Source organism: Alosa alosa, chromosome 13 (genome assembly GCF_017589495.1).
Source record: "Alosa alosa isolate M-15738 ecotype Scorff River chromosome 13, AALO_Geno_1.1, whole genome shotgun sequence".
Taxonomy (NCBI): Eukaryota; Metazoa; Chordata; class Actinopteri; order Clupeiformes; family Clupeidae; genus Alosa; species Alosa alosa.
Genome location: NC_063201.1, coordinates 12,425,974 through 12,443,818, shown reverse-complemented (window position 1 = coordinate 12,443,818; position 17,845 = coordinate 12,425,974). Strand labels below are relative to the sequence as shown.

At 45.0% G+C, this 17,845-nt stretch overlaps 1 protein-coding gene across 7 annotated transcripts in view; it reads left to right on the top strand.

The window, feature by feature from the left end:
* snap91a (synaptosome associated protein 91a) overlaps positions 1-17,845 on the top strand; it is a 61,927-nt gene that overhangs the window by 31,890 nt on the left and 12,192 nt on the right. For 5 of the 7 annotated variants that reach the window (XM_048260833.1, XM_048260836.1, XM_048260839.1 and 2 more), the window contains 14 exons: positions 4,581-4,656; positions 5,448-5,550; positions 7,349-7,442; positions 7,625-7,736; positions 8,032-8,138; positions 8,294-8,335; positions 11,776-11,837; positions 12,075-12,080; positions 12,643-12,655; positions 12,886-13,073; positions 13,491-13,570; positions 15,034-15,048; positions 15,947-16,147; positions 17,314-17,397. In XM_048260833.1, coding sequence (XP_048116790.1) covers positions 4,581-4,656; positions 5,448-5,550; positions 7,349-7,442; positions 7,625-7,736; positions 8,032-8,138; positions 8,294-8,335; positions 11,776-11,837; positions 12,075-12,080; positions 12,643-12,655; positions 12,886-13,073; positions 13,491-13,570; positions 15,034-15,048; positions 15,947-16,147; positions 17,314-17,397 — 1,183 coding nt within the window. The remainder of the gene's footprint in view (positions 1-4,580; positions 4,657-5,447; positions 5,551-7,348; positions 7,443-7,624; positions 7,737-8,031; positions 8,139-8,293; positions 8,336-11,775; positions 11,838-12,074; positions 12,081-12,642; positions 12,656-12,885; positions 13,074-13,490; positions 13,571-15,033; positions 15,049-15,946; positions 16,148-17,313; positions 17,398-17,845) is intronic. The other 2 variants (XM_048260834.1, XM_048260838.1) reach the window with 2 other exon arrangements.

The following is a 17,845-nucleotide window of genomic DNA, read 5'->3' as shown; positions in this document are numbered from 1 at the left end:
TGGTCTACAACCAACCCAAAAGGGCACATGTTACCCCGCTGCTCATCCAGCTACACTGGCTACCTATGGCGGCCCGCATCAAATTCAAGTCTCTAACGCTTGCCTACAAAGTAGTCTCGGTTCTGCTCCCACCTACTTGAATGCCCTCATACAGACTTACACTACCTACAACCAACCCAAAGGGCCAGCTCATCCAGCTACACTGGCTACCTATGGCGGCCCCTCTGACGGCTTGCCTACAAAGTAGTCTCGGTTCTGCTTGAATGCCCTCATAGACTTACACTACCTCCAGACCGCTGCGCTCCTCCGGCGGCCTACCACCCTCTGCGCTCAAGCCAATCCAAACTTTTCTCATCTGTTGTTCCTCGTTGGTGGAACACACTGCCAGTTCCTACAAGGGCAGGGACATCCTTTTCCACTTTCAAAAACTCCTGAAGACCCAGCTCTTTAGAGAACACCTACTCTCATAGCAACACTTACAACAAGTCTTACTGATCCTAGCACTCACCAGCCGTTTTAAACTGACAAGTAACTGTTAAAAACAGCACTCACCGACGCACTTTTCTTACTGTACTCTAATGTTTTTTTGTTTTTTTTAAACTGTCCTAAAATTGTGAGAATTGTTCTAAAAACGTACTGTTTACCATGTTGTTAGTCGCTTTGGTTAAAAAGCGTCAGCCAAATGTAATGTAATGTAATGTAATGTAACTGTCTTGTCGTTGACTGAAGCCTTGGTGAAGTTAGTTTCACTTTGCCAATGAGTTCAAATAATAGACGAGTGCAAATGCGTGAAGGCTATGCTAGGTTTTAGTAAAGCATGGTTTAGGTCTCGCAAGCAGCCTCCTTCAAATGTGCCATTGAATGTCAAAATACCGATGCATTTATTTGACATTACGCTTTGCGCCGTTAAAGGGAATGACAGATGTCATTCTCATTGGTTTAAGCTAAAATGATGTTACGCCCCAAACACACCCATATGACTGATTAAAAAACCTAGGAACACCTTGTTGCGCACTGTGCTCGACGTTTGATAACGAAACCCCTCCAAATGTGGACTGGACATCCTACTAAATTTGAATAAGCTTTTGACGAGTGAAGATGCACTTTAGAATGTCATGATAGGGCCCATTATGTTGTTTGACAATATAGCAGTATTTTTATAGTCTGTTTCAAAGAGAATTCAGTTGTAAGTCGCACTATCTACCATGCAGAGCGATCCTCTGTTTGTGGGCAGTGGTAGATTGGTCATAGCTTTATCTCTATATAATGTATGAGTGGTGGTAGATTGATTATGTCTTTATCTCTGTATTTTAGCGATGGTAGGTTAATTATGTCTGTATATCTGTATATGCGTTATGGTAGATTGACTATGCCTGCATATCTATCTAGATCTAGATAGTAGATTGATTATGTCTGTCTGTCTGTAGCTGTGTGCTAGGTGTTTTTGTCAGGGCGGTAGGTATGTCACTGTTTGGGGTCTAGCTGCAGTGAGTAGAGGAATGGCGGCTTGATGTGATCAGCAGAGAGAGAGAGGTGGCAGGTGAAGGATGAGATTAGAAGGAGAGAACACGGCATCATCCTCTCTCTTATCAAATTACATGGTCTATTGACTTCTCCGTGGTGTGTCTGTGTGTGTGTGTGTGTGTGTGTGTAAGGAAAGTCCTTGTCTAAGAGACAGAGAAAAAAAAAGAAAGGCTGAGGGAGAAGGAAATTGCATATCTCCTACAAGCAGTGGCCAAAGGGATGTTTTAATTGAATGTTCATGCTTGGTGCCATCCATGCCCACTTTTAATGCCAACAGAAGCTTGGCACCAGCCGCAGCATGAGCAAGGCTGCATGTTCACATCTCCTTGGCACCATTCTGGCCAGCACGTTGGCAGACTCATGTTAAACACAGACTCATGTTAAACACTGTTCTTATCTCTCCTTCTATACTCTTCAATAATCCTGTTGTTTCTCCTTCTTAAAGCAACACAATGCAGTTCTTTTACCTTAAATAAGGCTCCAAACTCATTTTGATGCCACAATTACTTATAATGCTGTCTCCGACAAATTCTCCGACATTGCCAATGCATGCCCGGAACTGACGCCATGGGGCATAAATATAAATTCTTCCATGGTGTTGCTTTAAGATAGAATCAGAATATCCTATAAGAAATCTACTCCTGATGCAAAATCATATCTCACATTTTAGTCCCTCGGCAAATGTGATAGTCATACCCTAGTAGAGTACAGTAATTGGGTCCGATCTACTGATTCACTTAAAACATTAATACAAGGTATAGGGTTGCCATTACTCAGCCCTGCTACATGAAAATCCTGTTCTGATGTCATTACCCCACTGACCAAATACAGGGGCAGCGGTCTGCAGTCGCCCAAACTGCTCTTGTGAAATTTTCATAAAAAAGACTGCAGGGCAATTTCACAGAAAATGGACTTTTGTCACATCCATAACGCCAGTGAAATCCCTTGGCATTTGTATGATGTGAATGATGACATTCATTTTTTGTACATTTTTTCTCATGTACATTCTTCAGCCAAAAATAGCAAATGCTCAAATTTCATGTAATCATTCACATCATACCATGCCATCACATTTTATTGGCGTTATGGATGTTACAGAAAACATAATTTTCCATGGAATTGCCCTGCAGCAATATTACTGCAGTAATATAACTGAATTGGGTAGTTTTGATTTATTCATTAACTGATTAATAAAATTATGTTAGTCGGCACACACTGACACACACACACGTACACATGCACTCCAACAGAGATGTCTTTGCCTGCTGAGAAGTGTGTGTTTACTATTATTGCTCACACATATTACACATACACACACTCTTTCTCTCTCTCTCTCTGTCTCTTTCTCTCACTCAATCACTCACTCACTCACTCACTCACTCACTCACTCACTCACTCACACACACACACACACACACACACACACACACATACATACACACACATACAGTATGTACACATGCACTCCAAATGGGATATGCTTTCCTGCTGAGAAGTGTGTTGTCATTATTTCTTGCTTTGAGCATCACTCTCTCTCTCTCTCATGTGCGTGTGTGCACACTCCCACATGGGTGCTGTTCGTTTTGATCTTGGCTCTGCACAATTACACCATGATGATATCACACTGTGTTTTCAATTAATTCTGGCTCTGCAAAATACATTTGTGCTGGTGAATGTCTACAGGGTGGTGTGTGTGAGTGTGTGTGTGTGTGTGTGTGTGTGTGTGTGTGTGTGTTTGTCTATGTGTGTGTGTCTGTGTCTGTGTCTATGTGTGTGTGTGTGTGTGTGTGCGCGCGTGCGTGTGTGTGCGCGTGCTGGCAGGGCTTCTGCCTCCGTCACACTTGAGTGACTCACCTGAAACCTTGGAGGACTGACTAACAGAATGCCCTACCTTCACGCACACACACAGCACACACACAGCAGCACAGCACAGCACACACACAGCACACACACTGCTGCACAGCACAGCACAAACGAGGCCTGCACTGAGAGGAGGCACAATGACTATACCTCTGAACTGATCATCCATCATTGTGTTGTGACTCATAAGCTGTGGGTGATGTACTGTTTTATGTGACAATAGACTGACTGTTTTCACTGTTAGAAATGCAATTCCATTACAAGGTGCACATATCATTTGGATGAGCCATAAAGCTTTAAATATTATTCATACACATACCTTTAGTACATAACTGGTTTACATAATATACTGTACATTCATGTCAATTATGCTTGGACTGGATTCAGTGAATAGACAGAACCATATATTTAAGCAATATAGCACGAGTGAGAGTGGGGTTGGTCATGGATATTCCCACGGGTGTTGTTCGGCCGTAGCCACGAGCCATTACCAGCAGTTAGCTAATTATGCTAACGTTAGTCTCCTCCAAGTGACAATATACACAATGCTGGCAATGCTGAGAACAATTAGCATCCTCGTTTATCTTACTTACATTGAGTTGACTGTGTGGCTTAATCCACAGATGTGGTGAAGCACTGTTTCGTTATGGTTTGCTAAGGAGTAACCCATTGCTTGAAATAGTGGAGAGCTGGGATGAGAACATTGTGTCAAATCTTCGCATTCTATCGCGGAGTGATTTATTATTAGCTGTGCAAAGTCTGAGTTGAAATGTCCAGGGATATTCCAACTCATGGAACGTCTCTCGGCCAATCAGAAACAAATAAATAGTTCCATAGAACTCAATTGTTGTATAATTTACATTAGATACAGGATATGTAGCATTTGTTCACATAAATATGTAAAATTCAGTATATGCACATATTTAATTTCATACAGAACATTTAGGGAATGTGTCTAACAAAGGATCACAGCCATCTAGGTGGGGAGTGTTTACAGTATTACAGTAACAGGCACTGAAATGAAAGCATAGCTCACATGACATGAGATTAATGGGTTTGTCATTTCTGAACACTTCTTCACATTTCTGAAGTGCTGCCCCTCCATGGCCTCTGCATTAGATGGGCCCCAGCCTGAATATTAGACTGCTGGTGTGTTTTTGCTCCATTCTCTCTGATGTGACCTTTTCTCTTGGCAGAGGTTCATCCAGTTCCTGGCCTCCAGAAACACTCTTTTCAACCTCAGTAACTTCCTGGACAAGACCGGTTCGCAGGGTGAGTGGCTTGACCGTCTCGCTTTGGTCTCGTTTTTGTCTCATCTGGGCGCTGCTTGGGGACCAGTGCAGATGTTCTCATCCATCCCTGTGATTAGTCTTAACTGTGGGAAATAATTCAGGTTTCTTGGGGTGATCACAACAATGGCTGTTCTCATTTAAGTCAATTTGTTCCGTAATTTGACGTAATTGTTGCCAGGGCGCTCTCTACAGACCTGCTCAGCGAAGTAATAAAATGCCTTTTCAATTACTGGGTGAAAAACGCTGGTAATAACCATCCACTGCTCAAGCCTGAGTCTGTGAACAATACCGCAGACTGCGCTGAGAGGTGGGTTTGATTTAAGCCGTTTCCATTATAAGTCAACCTGGCTCTCATGGCGATTAAAACAGGTCTCCATGGTGACACTCACACACTCCTCTCACACATGAAAATGGCCTTCTATCACCCAAGTGGCCAGGACAAGCACGGCTTTTAGAGACCCTTTCAACTGCAGAAACAAACGTGTGTGTTCCTAAGGCATTTCCAGTGTCACAGAAAGAAATGAGCTTACTGTTACTTGGGGGAAAACAAATGGCAACAAAAAAAGTCGACATTTTGTAAAGCATTGCGTTAAAGTCCGATTAATTTTTATTTAAATATCTGCATAGGTATTGAACTGAAACCCTCTATGAACAGGTTGAAAGGGTCTGTACTGTAGATGAAAAGCTTGTGTCTGAACAGGGAGTAAGATAAGCTCATGCAGTGAGACGAGACGCTGCTTTGTCTTGTTTAATCTGATGGCTCTGTTCCAGGGTACGACATGTCAACCTTCATCAGACGCTACAGCAGGTACCTGAATGAGAAGGCCTTCGCCTACAGACAGATGGCTTTCGACTTCGTCAGAGTGAAGAAAGGGTATGGATGTACAGATGCACTCCCTCAGGTCTCCTCTTGTGGCTTCAAGTGGCGTCTGTGGATTTCATTTTCAGATTGAACTTAGAATCCACAGAAAGCAACCAGCCTAGCAGGGATGGAAAAGTTAGATTTCAGTGGCCTCACAAAGTCATGAAGGTGGTGAAACTGTGAAAATTTGTCTGTGAACTTCCCTGGCGGCTCTTCTTTTTGATGTTTGAAATAAGAAAGAAAGAAAGGGTTGTTTGAAAATGTGATGCTGATTTCAGGGAACTTCTCCCAGGGACCAATTTCTCAGGGAACTCATCAAATGATGGTTTGATGAAACTGGTTGTCCGTGCATAGACCCTCACATGTGGCTAGATGACCTGAATGTCATTTAAAGATGAATTGCACACCTCCGCCCAAGCCAAGGACCACAACCTTGTATCGTTGGCGATAGAGATGTGGTGTTAAAAATCACACATAGACGGTTCTCACACCTGCAGAAATCTGTCCTATTTATAGTAGTAACTGGATTAGCTCTGATGCTCGACACAAACAAGCTTGTGCCTTCCAATGCCTCCTTCTCTATTCTACAAAATCACCCCGCATAAATGATGCACATGAACTGTGGTTTCACATGGTCCATGCAGCCTATAGGGTGTCCTTCCCAGAGATGAGAGATATGCTGTGTGGCAGTCTACAGTCTCGGACTTAAGTGACCTGAAATGTCTGTGCCAGATCATTACTGTCGCCATAACAAAGGACTACATGGGCATCAGGTTTCAGAAGGTGTGTGTGTGTGTGTGTGTGTGTGTGTGTGTGTGTGTGTGTGTTTGGGAGAGAGAGTATGAGTGAGAAAGACACAGAGAAATCAAGGGCTCACTCAAACCCTCAGGGAGACAACCACAAGTTTTCAAAATGTGTGTGTTTTCGTGAGTGAGTGTGAGTGTGGGTGTGTGTATGTGTGAGTGAGTGAGTGTGTGCACGCTATTGGAGCCAATTATTTCTGGCCCCTCGCTAGGTGTCTCATTGGTGTAGGCAGTTGGGAAGCGTGATAGAGCCTCCTGTACCACAGCGGCAGCAGTGGCTGACTGGAATAAGCCATTACTCTCTGCGGTTCCAGCGCCTCTGTGGCCCAGACAGCCAAGGCCTCTAAACAGACTAGCAGCCGCAGCACTGAATACATAACTGCACAGGCACAGATTGAAACGTCTCTGTCACGGAGCGAGAGGGCTGCTGGCTAGCAACAGCTCTCTGTACTTGGACAGCTAGTGTTAGTCATATCCGGCCTACTGGTTAGCGCTTCGGACTTGTAACTGGAGGGTTGCTGGTTCGAACCCCGCCCAGTAGGCACGGCTGAAGTGTCCTTGAGCGAGGCACCTAACCCCTCACTGCTCCCCGAGCACCGCTGTTGTTGCAGGCAGCTCACTGCGCCAGGATTAGTGTGTGCTTCACCTCACTGTGTGTTCACTGTGTGCTTAGTGTGTTTCACTAATTCACGGATTGGGATAAATGCAGAGACCAAATTTCCCTCACAGGATCAAAAGAGTATATATACTATACTTAACAATGGTCAGTGGTCAGTGTCCAAATAATGAGCTGGCTACTATAGCTACTTCTGTGATATGTATTGTTATACAGTATCATAGGCAAGCTCACTCTGGTCGTCTTCTGGTCATTGTCCATTGCTGAATTTCTCAGTGTCATATAGTAAAAGAATATGGTCTCATGCTGTGTGTGTGTGTGTGTGTGTGTGTGTGTGTGTGTGTGTGTGTGTGTGTGTGTGTGTGTGTGTGTGTGTGTGTGTGTGTGTCAGGGCTGAGGGTGTCATGAGAACAATGTCCCCAGACAAGCTGTTGAAAGGAATGCCCACCTTGCAGAGTCAGATCGACGCCCTGCTGGAGTTTGATGTGAGTCCTTTTCCACTTCGCCAGTAGTATCACACAAAACGATTTGATATTAAAAAATCATGTTTAGTAGTCATGGCAGTGCATAGCATAACAAGCACCATCTTTAGTCACATGACCTTGTCCTTTGACACATCTACTGCCAGTGTCAAACCTGAATGTCTGAGGTACCGTTGCATCTGCAGGTTCACCCGCAAGACCTGAAGAATGGCGTCATCAACGCAGCTTTCCTGTTGCTCTTCAAAGACCTGATTAAGCTCTATGCCTGCTACAACGACGGCATCATTAATCTCTTAGGCAAGCTTATGATTTACTCTGTTTTGTTGTGATTGAGATTTATCAGCGAATATGTTTTTAGCAAAATTATCGCTTTTAGTTTTGTTCGTTTTTCATTAACAAGTCTGAAATGGATGTTTTATTACTTAGATATATTGTAGTCATATTGTAGGCAAATTTATAATTGTTAAACTGCCTTCAGAAACATGACCTTTTACTTACAATTGCTTACTTACAATTCTATCGAGTAAGCTGACATATCTCAGTCCCTTCACTCCATAGTAAAATCCCTACACAATTCTCTTTTATGGCACAGAGAAGTTTTTCCAGATGAAGAAGGGTCAGTGTAAGGATGCCCTGGAGATCTATAAGAGATTCTTGACACGGATGACCAGAGTCTCAGAGTTCCTCAAAATCGCAGAAGTACACAAACTTTCTAACTTTATAATAATGAATAATTAATTACAGAAAGCTGATGATTGGTGTTTGATCCTGGTTGCAAACCCTTTCTTTCTTTCTTTCTTTCCTTTCTTTCTTTCTTTCTTTCTCCCTCCTTTTTTCTTTCTTTCTTTCCACAGCAAGTAGGCATTGACAAGAACGACATACCCGAGCTAACACAGGTAAGGATTGATCTTGACTCTTTGAACCTTGAGTCATTGATTCCTTCCATCCCTTATGTGAATTCACACACTTGGTCCTCATATCAACTAACATTGCATGTATGTGTTGTGGAGTCAATTAACATGGTATCGCATGTGTTGTGGGCTTAGCCTACAAATCCCAGAAACCCCAGCAGCATCACCCAGTCACAGTGTCTCTTCACCTCCTGGATTGGCTGTGATGTCCAATCACAGACATCCACATGCAGATATGACAGGTCATCCGTCCTATCATGGTGGGTTTTATTTTAAAAAAAGGGGGGAGGGCAGCTTATCCCTGGGATCCATTCTGTCCTCCATGCAGCCAATGGCATCAGATGTGGCGGTGATTGACAGCAACTGTGCCCCTCCCTCTCTTCTTATTGCAGAGGTGCAGAAAGATCACTCAGGCTGAGAGTGTGAGTAGTGTGTAGTGCATACGGCTTATACGCGCAGTCTAGGACAGTTCTTCCATGACTTTCTTCTCTCTAGTGCTCAGAAATAAACATCAATGCACAACAGTAACTCTTTCTCAGTGATCATGGATGTGACTGAAGGATCTAGTCATAATATGAAAGAAAAGTATGCTTGCAGCAGGGTAATTCCAGGTGGAATTCCAAACATCTGGGCTTCGGACTCCGTTGGCTCAACATTTGCATTGTAGGCAATTGGAATGTCATAGCCTATAGAGTTTCCATGGATGAAAACCACTTAATGCCCTGACACTTCCTATTGGCTGAAGTGGAACACAAACTACATGCTTGTGTGAATTGAGTGTTTGTGTTAAGCTCTGGCAGTTCTGGTTCTAGTCCCAGTTCCATTTCCAGGACCAGCTGTGGTTCTGGTCTGAGGTTCCACTTCCAGTTGTGGTTCTAGTTCCAGTCCCACATCCAGTTTTGGTTCTGGTCCCAGTTCTAGTTCTACATCTAGTGCTGGTTCTGGTCCCAGTTCCAATTCCAGGTGTGGTTCTGGTCTCAATTCCAGTTCCGTTCCCAGTTCCAATTCCAGGTGTGGTTCTGGTCCAAGCTCCAGTTCCACATCCAATTCTGGGTTTGGTTGCGGTGCTGGTTCTAGTACTGATTGTGGCTGGGGACTCTTGATCTCCTGCATGGGTTTGATGTTATGGAAGCTCTGCAGAAACTCCCCAGATGGCAGCTGCGTCTCTAGAGCAGGTCCGGTCCAGATCTGGCTCTGTGTCTCCGCCGGACCCATGCCGGACTTCGGCCAGATCTATCTGGAAGATTCCGCCGCAATCTAGGTCACACAGGCTGGTGCGCTGCTGCTCAGAGCATGCACATGATGTGGTCGACTGAGCTGCGACGTGTGAGTGCCACCACTGAGCTCGTCTGGCGTGGACGTGGCGGTGACAGTCGTGCATGGTCTGACGTTTGTATGGAATGGACAGTTCCAGTTCCTCCACGAGTTGAGGAAGGTCTGCAGCATGTAGGGCAGTAGGCCACGCCATGGTTTGTTCATCAGCACGGAGCAGGACAATAAAGTGTAGAAGCTCTGCAGTGTAACTACACGAGAGGTTGTCTAGTTTGAACGTTTCTTCAAAGGTTACCATGTTTTGTTTTTGTAGTTCTGTTGTCTTTGTTCTCTCTCTCTTGGTTTTAAAAAAAATCTATTTTCTTACAGGTCAACTTGTGGAGCAAAGTGCTAACAGCTGGTCATACAGTTGATTTCCAGGGAATATATGTGCTGCAATGTAAATAGCTAAATTCATAAATATGCAAGGTGTATTCAAGGTGAAAACAACCGAGTAGAATTTGATTCTGTGATTTACAGAAAAGTCGTCAAAAGGTTTTAAGACAGTGTTTCCTGTGATGAATGTAAACATCCCACCAGGCTGTTAGAAGACCTGAGCTAACAGAAGCCCTAGCCTGGGTCGATGAAATACTGAGCGACATGTGATTCAGAGGCATTCTGGTGATGTAGAGACAGGCCTGTTTTTTTTAGACCAAGAAACCACACCAAAATCCCCAAACAATCCCAAACTAAACTCGTAGCCCAAACTCTGCTTTGAAATATATGCATCTCCTTCCCTTCCCAGAGCTGCCTATACCTCATAGCCCTGTCTCATTTCTGCCATCCCAGCCAAAGTACAAATAAATGATTTATCGCTGGCTCTTTGAAATGGCTGTTTATCTCTTTTTTTAAAGCCATTATGCTCTTGCACTGAAAGTGGCTGAGTCACAGAGTTTCTCTAATACAAACATCAGCCTGTTTTCCTCCTCCGCTATACTGAATTAAGTAGATAGTGGATATTACCCAGGTGAATCCTCCCCTCTTCTCTCTGCATCACATCTCTCTTCTCCCTCTCTTCTGTCTGTCTGTCCTTCTCTCTCTCTCTCTCTCTCTCTCTCTCTCTCTCTCTCTCTCTCTCTCTCTCTCTCTCTGTTACACTATGAAAAGGGGTCAAACATTTTATTGTTAATAACCCATAATAATGTCAGCCTTTATGTAGAGATTGTGTAAGGAAGATCACCCTGTCCTCCCAGAGTCTGCCTGATTTACCGGCCCATTGTCCAGCAAATGAAGTCTGCTCCCTCACATTAGAGGCCTTTAGCAGTCAGTGAGGTGCATCTCTTCCCTTACCGCATGGGCTTCCGTATGGGCTTTAGTATTAGGCAGTGTGGAAGACACCCGTTTGACTGTAAGGACCTCATGTGTAATTGAGAACTCCAGCAGTCAGGCCCTTTGAGGTGAATGAGAAGCAAGGACCCCTCCCTTGTGCCAGCTCCATGGCACTAAACCTAATTGCACACTCATTCATACAGACACACACACACACACACACACACACACACACACACACACACACACACACAGTGCCAGACAGACACTTTTTCATCTCAGAGCGTGTAGCTGTCCAGCAGACTCATCTGAGGACCAGGAGTGTGTCTGTATCCCAGGAAACAAGGCCAGGGAAATGAACCATGAGACAGTCACTAGTGGAAGATGAGCTCGTCTCCTGGTCTGGTCTGTTTTGAGATGGCACTGCCTGGCATGCTCACAGGCGTTGCGCCTATGCAATGGGTGCCCACCTGTGCCTGTCTGAAGCCTGGCCAATGCCAGCACACGTCTGCAGGGTTGTGTGCATGAGGGGGCATGGCACAGTGCATTATGGGAGCATGGCACAGTGCATTATGGGTCTTTTGGAATGTGGTGTCTTTGGCTGATTCCAGGATGTGTTGGTATTACTGTGAAACCGTTTTACAACAGGTAAAGTGCATCTGTATGCTTGTGTGTGTGTGTGTGTGTTCAATCTTTTTTCACACCTTCTGTCTTCCTGCAACTGTAAATTAGACACATTTCCCAGTCTGATTATCTGCTCTTTGCCTACATCTGCCTGTGCCATGGTCATCATTACTCAAATTCATATTCCTAATCTCAGATGTCATCTGTGTTGGGAATTATAGCTTCCGGAGAGCCTGCTGGAGTCTCTTGAAACTCACCTCAACACACTGGAGGGGAAGAAAGTGTGAGTGCAGTGCTCCATCACTGGAGTTGTTCACACACACACACACACACACACACACACACACACACACACATACACACACACATGACAACGATGTCATTGTCAGCTAAATCTGATGTGGCTCTATCGATAAATGTTAATTGATTTTGTGTCAGTCATGTTACCTGCCTAACTGCTGGTTGATATATATAACCTACAACATTTAATACTCATCCCCCATTTCTTTTGCATTGACAGTGATGAGTAAGTATTTCTCTGAAATCACCCAGGAATTGATCTTGTTTGTAATGTAACTGTATGGAATGTAAGTGTAACGTAAATGTAAAGTGTCATCATAATGGCATCGTTCTCATCCTGCTTCATGACAATTCTATGGAGTTGACTTCTGAACTTCAAACACTGTTTGCACAATGGTTATGGTGAAGTTCAGTGACCACATCTGTAGAATTGGAGTGTCTGTTTGTGATGACAATATTTAATGTCAGTGAAATAACTTGGAAAAAATGTGTCCCGTCCTTGAATTCATGTCACATTGTAAACTAGTATGTTTTTTATGGTGCTAGTACATATGTGTACAGTACATCTGTTTTTGAATACACAGTCATTGACAGTAACACATCCCAGATGTTTAGTTAAGCATGTTGTTGTTACATGTTGCACAGTCAAAAGTCGGTTATGTTTGTTTTGTGTAAGGTGACGCAGAAACAAATCTTTTATTATCTTTTTATTTATTTATTAGTGTATTATCTATCATGATTATATATTATATATTTATCATTTATTGTATTCTTATTCCCCCTTATAGATCCCCCACCAAGGTAAGTAGAAGCAGTGAAAATATTCTTGAACACATTTACTGGAATGCCAGTTTGTAGGATATGGATATATTTTTAAGATATGGAAGACATACAAATAATCTTTATCACAATACATTCAATTCAGTTGTTCAATAGTGTAATGTATCTCTCACAACAATCTTAAGTCTGTGTGCTGAAGCTGGAATAACACAAGCAGTACTGACATGAATGTGTGTCATGTGACCATGCAGAAGGTGTCTCCAACCAATAACGGCTCGGCAGCGGGCACTCCGGTGAAGACGCTGGACACTCCGGTGGCTGCGTCGGGTGGAGCCAGCCCCACCACCGCCGGTCCTCCCGCCAGACCCGCGCCACCGGCCGCCGCCGCTGTCTCAGCGGCCGCCGCCGCCTCCGCTGCTGCTGCCTCCGCCTCCGCTGGGTGAGCACAGAGGGGGGACAGGACTGACCAGCTGTAACTGACCAGCCGTTAAATCTCGAAGAGGACAGTACTGACCAGCTATTAAAGCTTGCAGAGGACACTACTGATCAGCTGTTTAACCCCAGGCTGAGCAGCTGTTATAGCTCAGAGAGGATAATACTGGCTACTCATTTCAAGCCAAGCGTCACAGTAATGACTAAGAAACGCATGAGATACTACTGACAGCTGTTATACTGTTACTAAAAGAGAACAGAACTGACCAGATGCTTTTAACCCAGGGTGATAAGACTGACCAACTCTTTCAGGGGGGGGGGGGCAGTACTATTGAGATTTGTTAGATTGTTACAGTCTCTTTCTCTCTCTTTATTTCTCTCTCTCCCTCTCTCTCTCCCTCTTTTTTTCTTTGTGCCTCTGTAGTGGCTTGTCTAATGACCTCGTGGACTTTGACCTGTTGGCTCCAGGAGGAAGTTCAGGACCTCCGACATCCTCCTGGGGAGGTAAATACCAATACCACACCACACACACACACACACACACACACACACACACACACACACATGTCCCAATACACCCATACAGACCACTCTTGAAGGTGATGTTGGTTTGCACTGTGATGACAGAACTCTGAGAGGCTCTCTGAGTGGGCTAGATTTTCTCTAATATCCCTGAGCTGCACCTCTTGTCTCTCTTGGCTGATTTCAATGGCTCTGCTCACGTCACGTGTCATTGAGTGCTTTACCAATACGCCGCACATTCCCCTATCACTCAGATAGTCCATTATTACCAGTGATAAATGGACCTGCTGAAGCATTCAGTATATCATATTGATTTATAAGACGAGTTAAAGTGGCTGCAAACGCTCGCTTTTTAATCTCGCTGACTGTACACTCCAAAACCAATCAACAGGAGGATATGCTAATATTGCCGAGGGCATGTGTGTGCTTTTTGTGATGAAATGAAACCATTAGTGAGGGAAGTGTTTGTAAATTAAAGCAGTTTCAGGATGCTTAATGGGCCATGTGAGCCACAGAGGCACTAGTGATGAGGACGCAACAGGAGCCGTTACTCTGTCAGCTGCTGGATCTGGAAGAGACTCCAATCAGAGCCTGGCCTGCCAGCGTTAGCTGCTATGCTAATGCCAGTGTTAGCTGCTATGCTAATGTCAGTGCGGATTTCTACAGTTAAGGATGGACAGAGACCGCTAGTGCTGAGAAACGTGTCCACATGAAAGCAGTTGTGTGGTCCTCCTGATCATGCACCTCCTGCATGAGTCACATGGTGACGGTGCCGGTGCTCAACAGCTGTGTCTGGGAAGGGATCAAGTACCTGAGCCAATCCGGATTCAATCCAAATCTGATCCAGATCAGTCCGGATTCGATCCAGATCTGCCCCACGTCCGGGCCGACTGAGAGCCAGCTCAGCATCAGAGATTACCGGCTGCTGATCCCTGCAGTCCAGCATGGGCTCAGACACAGTAAGGCTGTTAATGAGCACAGATGGGACTCTGTTCCTCAGTCCTCACCTCTCTACTGGCCCATTAGTGATTCAGAAAGCGGGTCGCAAGTGCTGCAGTGATGCTTTGCTGTAATGTGCACGGTTCATTTGGCACGGAGGACCCACGTGGCTGCCGACGCCCCCTTCCCTGGTACTGCCTTGCAGCTCGGGTGAGGCCTTTGTCTGGGAAAAGGAATTGCCAGACTATTATCCGGTTTCCACTTCATATTCAGCAGTGGCTTACAATGATTGGATTTGATAATCCAGATGGATGGAAATGTGTGTGTCTCTCTCTCTGTTTGTGTGTGTGTGTGTGTGTGTGTGTGTGTGTGTGTGTGTGTGTTTATGCCACTCTAATGGTATTTCTCTGTTTACTCCCTTTGCTGCCTTTTTCCTCTTCTCTTCCTCCCTATCTCTCTCTCTCTCTCTCTCTCTCTCCTTCTCTCTCTCTCTCATGGTGCGGAAGATCTCTTGGGTGAGGGTAAGTAACACTGTTGATTGCTTCCCTCTCTGAAACAGCTCCAGTGTGTTATTCTTACCACAGAGGTTAACCAGTACCTCTCTAAACTCTTACATGTGCAGATTGCTTTGGGTGCATATACTGTATGTGTTTGTAAAACTATGTGCACATACATTTTCTTATCTGGTTTTTAACTGCTTCTGTCTCTGTCAGTGCCCTTTCAGTAGAGTCAGCAATGTCAACTTTCTCTTACATGGACTCAGCAAGCTGTCTTTCTCTCTTCCTTGGTTATCCTCCACTTGGTGTGCGTGTCTGTGTGTGTGTGTGTGTGTGTGTGTGTGTGTGTGTGTGTGTGTGTGTGTGTGTGTGTGTGTGTGTTTGTGTGTGTGTGTGTGTGTGTGTGTGTGTGTGTGTGTGTGTGTGTGTGTGTGACGTGCTATGATGGTTGTGGTTTGGTTATGGCTCTGTGTGTGTTTGGTGTGTGTGTATGTGCAATGTACGTATTGTCCCTCCTTCCTTACTTGTGAGTGTGTGATGTGATGTGATGATGGTTGTGCATGTGTGTGTGTGTGTTTGTGTGTGTGTGTGTGTGTGTGTGTGTGTGTGTGTGTGTGTGTGTGTGTGTGTGTGTGTGTGTGACGTGCTATGATGGTTGTGGTTTGGTTATGGCTCTGTGTGTGTTTGGTGTGTGTGTATGTGCAATGTACGTATTGTCCCTCCTTCCTTACTTGTGAGTGTGTGATGTGATGTGATGGTTGGCATGTGTGCATGTGTGTGTGTGTGGCGTGTGTGTGTGTGTGCGTACGTGCGTGTGTGTGTGTGCATGCATGTGTGTGTGCGTGTGTGTGTGCATGCGTGTGTGTGTGTGTGCATATGTGTGTGCGTGTGTGTGTGTGTGCATGCATGGGGTTTCCATCAGACTCCCTGACTGCTCCTGCTGCCGCTAGCTCCGCTGAGCCTGCTACTGATTCTGCCCCTGATGCGGCTGCTCCGGCCAACGCTGCCGCCAACGGCCAATCAGAAGGCGCCGCAGCCGCTGCTGCTCCCGCCTCTGCGGCAGTCGCCGCCCTGCCTGTACCCGCACCCACCACCTCCATCTCCGACATGGACCTGTTCGGAGGTCAGTGGGTTCGTCGTGGTGCACTGAGATCAGCCTTGGGGTTGTCTAGGCAACAGGTGTCTGGTCAACTGTGACATGCTGAAAGGGTCAACGTCTTCAGACAGGACACATCCGGCACACTAGCACATGTAGTAGATTGCAAGTTTTATACAGTAATGTGCAGGGGGCTATCCAGCCATTACTGCTCTAACCTCCCCCCATCACATACTGTATCGCACTCTCTCTTAGTCCCTCTAACAAAATAATTCCATTACAGTGTAATGGCAACCATCTATATCATTTATTCTTCTGTTTTCCACTGCACAGTGTCCCTGCCTTTTCCTATCCTGTCCTTAAAAACAATATTGATTAAATATTTGCAGTTTAATCAATGACAAAGCTAAATAACAAACCCTATTGCGCTATTAAACTCTCACTAACCACTCCTCTGAGGGGAAACCTTCTGCCTCCTTCTCCTAACCCTGCTGAAGTCAAAGGCGCGTCCATCAGACCCTTTGACCTTCTCGATCCTAACAGAGCCTGGCTTGAGTCATAATAATGATTAAAAGCATACTGTATGTTTTGCTAAGTCATTTCTCCAGCTCCTTCATTGAGTATGAAGGGCCCAGTCTAGACTGCTTCTCCATATAGCCTGATGTTTAATGACATGAATGATCTGTGATAAGGAGGTGACTTCTCTATTCCTGGTGGTCTGGTCTGATGTGCAGATGGACATCCAGTCCAGTGGAGGAAGCCATGTTAATGAACTGACCTGCTTCAAATGAGCTTTGTGCGTTACTATCTTTGCACTGCAATCTAATGACAAATCAAGATTACAATAAGGATGCACTCTGCATGCACACACACCAGCTCTCCAGGAATCAAGCTTTCACAGATAGCAACTGACTCTGCCGCATTCGGGCCAGATCTGGGCCACGTCTGCCTCAGAGCCACCTGCTGTCTCCCAGAATGCATCTGAGATAGAGGACCAGTTTGGGCTGTATACAGCTTCTTTCCCTTGCTCACCTTCACATTCTCAATTTCTTTCTCTCTCTCTCTCTCTCTTTCGCCTCTTCATCTATTTGTTTGTTTGTTTGTTTGTTTGTTTGTTGTTTCCAACTGGCTGCTCTGTTGATGTTTGCCTTTGACCCTGCCCCCACCCCCCTCATCTGCGGTATCCAATCCAGACGCGTTTGCTCCCTCCCCCGGGGAAGGTCCGCCCACTGGGGGCGGCGCTCCAGTAGCTGCTGTTGATGCATGTGCCGGATCTGGTGGGTGATGAGATTACACTGCCTTTCAGCATTGTGTGTGTTTGTGTGTGTGTGTGTGTGAGTGTGTATTTGTATGTATGTGTATGTTTTTGTATTTGCATGTGTATGTGTCTGTGTGTTTTTTTTGATTGTGTGTGTGTGTGTGTCTGTTTGTATGTGTGTGTATACAGTATGTTTTGTAAATCTGTGAGGTAGACAACTGTATGACTGTGTAAGTTTGTGTACTCACATACAGGCTGGCTCTTGTGATTATTACGTGTGTGAATGTGTGTGTTCTTGTGTATGTGTGTGTGTGTGTGTGTGTGTGTGTGTGTGTGTGTGTGTGTGTGTGTGTGTGTGTGTGTGTGTGTCTGTCTGTCTGTCTGTCTTTGTGTGTCTCTTCTGTGCTTTATTTGTAAGCAGCTCAGAGTTTGAGTGAGTATCTTAGTGTAGTCCTACCCTTGTGTAG